This window comes from Nanorana parkeri, unplaced genomic scaffold (assembly GCF_000935625.1).
Source record: "Nanorana parkeri isolate BGI_ZX_2015 unplaced genomic scaffold, ASM93562v1 scaffold648, whole genome shotgun sequence".
In the NCBI taxonomy this organism is placed as follows: domain Eukaryota; kingdom Metazoa; phylum Chordata; class Amphibia; order Anura; family Dicroglossidae; genus Nanorana; species Nanorana parkeri.
Window position 1 is genome coordinate 807,270 of NW_017306916.1, and position 5,106 is coordinate 812,375.

At 41.9% G+C, this 5,106-nt stretch overlaps 1 protein-coding gene across 1 annotated transcript in view; it reads right to left on the reverse strand.

Annotated features, from left to right (window-relative positions):
- Positions 1–834: 834 nt before the first annotated feature.
- NPPC (natriuretic peptide C) overlaps positions 835–5,106 on the reverse strand; it is an 8,100-nt gene continuing 3,828 nt past the window's right edge. Inside the window, exons 2-3 of the mRNA XM_018563281.1 lie at positions 3,478–3,765; positions 835–2,084 (exon numbers count right to left, since the gene is read on the reverse strand). Coding sequence (XP_018418783.1) covers positions 3,502–3,765 — 264 coding nt within the window. The 3' untranslated portion in view covers positions 835–2,084; positions 3,478–3,501. The remainder of the gene's footprint in view (positions 2,085–3,477; positions 3,766–5,106) is intronic.

Sequence of the window (5,106 nt, forward strand, 5' to 3'; positions counted from 1 at the left end):
TTTTAATTTTTATCAACTTTTATTTTTATTTTATAATTTTTTTCACTAATTTTATTGCTATCACACAGGATAACAAGCCCCTGTGTGATCGCATTTGGAGGTGACAGGTTCACTTTATTGAATCTGTCCTTCCAATACAGTTCTCTGCTCTGCTCCCTGCTCTCCATTCTGAACTACCTTGCCATGGTCCCGGATCTCTCAGAAGAGTGGGGGACCCCAAAAACCACAGCGGGGAGGGAGGCAGCCAGCGGGGACACAGGCAGACGGAGGTGGGGGAGGCGAAGGGGATGGACCTGCAGGCATACTACTGTACATGTGATCTTGGCAGCTTCCCAGCTCTACATTTAGCCCTGCTTGCCTGAAGCAGGGCTAAATGTATAACTAAACTATCCGCCCGCCCCTCTATTCCCTGCCTCCCCGAGGAAAGGCTTCGTGGCCTTGTGGGAAATCCGGCCCTGGATGCAATGTACTGTATGTGTGATGTGTAGTTCGCCAACAGCTGCCATGTATCTCTGATTCTGAAAGTGTGCTAAACGTCAGTAATAAAAGTAACTAGGTAGTAAAATGTCTCAGAACAGAGAAATAAAGACAGATTACAGATGTACATGGAATTAAGTTTTCTTCACTTTTTTTTTCTTTTATCTTAAAACGTTTCAACTATTTAGGAAAAAATGTTACAATGTTTGACCCCGTTCATTTAATTACATAAATAAAAGTTCTTTATAAATATCTCTTTATAAACAATATAAATAGCTTTACAACATAAATACAATGATGCAAGGTGAGACTTTACATATAGTTCTGTCAGATCCCCTTTCCCTCCCACACCATGTATACAAGTACCCCAGGAGACCTAATCCTTGCACTGCTGGATTGGGTCTCTCTGACAAAGCTTGCGGGCTTCCTAATGCAAACCATGGAGTGAGTACAGACTTCATGTGTGCTTTGCCTATTTGGTCTAGTGTGTCTGGGACAGCTTCACTTTAACCCTCTGCATACAGACTGATTTTTGTCCAGATCTGACTATGTTGTTACCTATACCAGATAGTTACACCTGGGCAGTGGCATGATCTTATAGGCTCTGAAATCTTACATAATTGTATACATTTATTAGTCCAGCACGAGCTGGGATGACCTAGGGCTATTGTCTAAATTCACATTACTTCCTTACTAGACCATTTCTGCAAGTGCACATGTAGTGTTAGTGTATCATGTTGGCTGGAACCCCTACGAATTACAATTCCACAGCTGCAAGTCATTCTACATACAGTAATTCCCTGTTTACCTATAATAATTTGCAGCTCTGTAACAAAGCTAAAAATAAAAACACTAAAAAAAAAAAACATTCCGTGCATATCATTTAGAACATTGGAGCTTATTTACTTGGCCACAAGATCAGGATAAGACTGACATTAGACTAACAGACAGGATTCAAAATCATTAAGCAGCCACTAAAGTTTCAAGACCGACCTTTCTCCCAGAAAGCGCTACGGCCTTTTTTTTTTTTTGTAGAGCTTATCAAGCATAACTGACCTCTCTAGAAGAGGCTGGTCATTAATATAGACATGGCGGGGTGGTAACCAAAATGTGTTGCCCCATTGAAGTACCTTCAAACATTTTCTAAAGACATTGAGTTGTCAAGGGTTAAATCTCAGGTTAGAGACAGGTATGTGATGATGTAACTGTAACCTGGGGAGGATTTCCGTGCGGCTGAGACATCAACAGGCCATGATTTAGGAATGGTTTTTGTGCATATAAAGCCTAGTCACCCTACATGTGAAGAACACAAGTGAGAGTCTGCTTGGCCACCTAAAAGGTGAAGCACGTGTCTGAACACTGATATGTAAACATCTAGGCAGCCCTCGTTACAGATATGTACACAGGATGCACACGTATGGCTCTTGTGTGCTGGGAACAAAACGAAGACAGACATGTGGTAACAGCAGGTCCTACGTCCCATCGTACCGGCCCGTTCCCCCACTGCAGAATCTTTGGCTTCTGGAAACGTAAGATTCTCAGCTGGGTGTCTACACTAAGACAGGATAATGACCAGTGATCAGAAAACCGTTGTCAGTGCTGGGAGCCTGGAAGAGAAAAGACTTTGGATTAGTATTGTTATTAGTGCAAGGCAAGCCAGGTTTCTGACTTCTCTCATGCAGCACTTCAAGGCTTGTAACAGCACATGGAAAATGCAGATGGAATTATGATCCTAGTTATTAATAACATAGCCCCAGGATTTTCACTGCCAGAAGCCTGGGAAGCACAGCTCTGGCCTCAAATCATTCATTTTCCTCGAGTTGTCACTGTATTCCTCCCACAGGCTGCAAGAAAAGCCTGCACCTACTGCCTGAGTTGAAGCTGTATATTGGGTACACAGACCTCCTCAGCTCTCCCTTTCCCCTTTCTACAGGCACATAGAACACTGTTATTTATAGCCTCCTTCTGCAGGGACAGTTCTGCATCCACTTTAGTCTATGCTATACTGATGATTACAGCTGAACTCCGGGAAGACATAAAAGTACAAATGAATGCAGCTTTTTTTTAAATGCAAGCAGTGTAAGTACCTGCATGTGACTTGTTATCAACCTCTTGCAGTCCATATACAGCAGAGCTCAAAGTGGGGAAGGGAGAAGCAGCACAGGGAGCCAGTTAGTTATGCTGCAGTGCTTTGTGCTGACCAGGGACATGCTCATAGGAGGAGAGAGTAGAGTGACAGAGAGATGAGTTGGGGAGGGGAGGAGACCTGTACAATTTACTGAACTGCAGTAGAGAAAGATGTAGGTCTCCTGCACTGCCAGACAGGGCTGTGCTGTGTGGCAGAGCCGTGAAAATGTTGGGACTGGACGGAGAGAAATACAAATTATTTGGCAGGTAAAATAACCCCCATTATAATATTTTATCTGTGTATTTAGATGTTTGCCTGGAGTTCAGCTTTAATGTGTTAAATCTACACCCAGTGGTCTTGGCAAGCTATACGAGGAGCCTGCATGACTAAACCTCCCTAAAATCAACCCAGAACAGAAATATCAGTCTTGAATGGACAAAATCCTTTTACTTTTAATTGATATTTTAATCTGCATCCATGTTTACTAAGATTTGCAAATACTATAATTTAATAATGGCTGATTAGTCAGCAATGGCGGCATCAAATTCAAAAGTAAAAGTCATTTCTACATGGCCTCAGTCTACTCTACAACAGTGTTGATCCTTCCCTATGCGTGACAAACTTACATTTACTATAGTGCAATTGACATGGTTTATAGTTCAGCATTACACACTAAGGTACTGGCCTGCACGTAAACAAATACCTTTAACATTTTATTAGTAGATACAATATATACAGACAAGATGCATAAAGCTGATTGCATGCTATAATGTGCACAAAATAATAATGCTGACAGTCTGTTGTATGAAATGTGTACTATATGTATTATAGCATGCAGGAAAAAAACAAACAATATATTAGTTCTTACTAACCACCACTAGATGGCGCTCCAGCTTCTAGCACCCTAAACCACTCATGGCTCCGATGCGGTCCAGTTTTAGCCCAAAGCAACCTTTGGAGATGCCTTTCTTGTTGATGCCTTTAAATTTGCGGGAATTGGGGTGCTCGTTGAGTAGTCTGGTCCAGGCTGCCCGTGAACGGGTGTCAGCACGAATGTCCCTCAAAAGTCGGGCACGAGTTTTGGGGTCAATGCTTCGTTCTCCCCTTTCTCCAGAAACTAAATATTCGGCCAGTTCCTCCCCAAGCAATACACGAAGTGACTGCAAGAAAAAGGACAACATGATATTATAAGAATGCAACACGGGAAAGGTTCGGGGTTTCTGAGTAAGGAAAGATATGGACAATGAACTACTTATATGATTAACTGTCCTAAATCAGTTAGCCAATGGGCTACTTATATGTCTTCAATCAGTTAGCCAATGGGCAAGTTATATGTCTTCAGTTAGTCAATGGCTAGTTATATGTCTTCAATCAGCCAATGGACTAGTTATATGTCTTCAATCAGTTAGCCAATGGGCTAGTTATATGTCTTCAATCAGCCAATGGGCTAGTTATATGTCTTCAATAAGCCAATGGGCTAGTTATATGTCTTCAATCAGTTAGTCAATGGCCAGTTATATTTCTTCAGTTAACCAATGGGCTAGTTATATGTCTTCAATCAGTTAGCCAATGGGCTAGTTATATGTCTTCAATCAGTTAACCAATGGGCTAATTATATGTCTTCAATCAGTTATCCAATGAGCTAATTATACGTCTTCAATCAATTAGCCAATGGGCTAGTTATACGTCTTAAATCAGCTGGCCAGTGGGCTACTTATATGTCTTAAATCAGCCAATGGACTAGTTATATGTCTTAAATCAGTTAGCCAATGGGCTAGTTATATGTCTTAAACCAGTTACCCAATGGGCTACTTATATCAATAAGCTAGGCAATTGGCTAGTTTTACGTCATTTAGGCAATGAGCTAGTTCAGGCGATGGGCTACATCTCTTGATGTACAAGGTGGTATAGGATTCAGGTCCCCCTGCCCTAGGAAGGACTAAGATTATGTAGGACAACTTAAATTATACTTAATGTGGTCTGAAGCTCTCCTTAAACGTACATCAAGGTGTGCCACCCACTCAGGATAACTCTCATGTATTCTGTTGTCAAGGTCGTATATTAAACTTCTTGAAGGGCTTATGTACACATGCATGAGGCTCAGAAGCAAGTCAAAGGCAGTACGCTTTCGGGAGCTTCTGAGCTGCTTACACTTGCTTCTGAGCGTATTCGATTTGCCCGTTAATTGCTTCAAGCTGCTTGAGGTTCAGTTGCTTTCATGTCGGTTTTTATATGGAAGAAACCCGTTTAGATGAAAAACACTCCCCACATATATGAGTTCATCCAAATCAGATATGACACTGGCCAGGGGAACAAAATGGTATTCCCACCCTAGTTCCTGGCACACCCCAACCATGCAACCATGGGGACACTATGGCTGCAGGTAAAGTAACCGAACCCCAACGGGGGTGAGTGACACCCTTCATATTGTATTTAGGATGGGCCTTGGAACCCGGGGGCAGCAATCTCATTCATATTTTGAGTATATATATATATATATA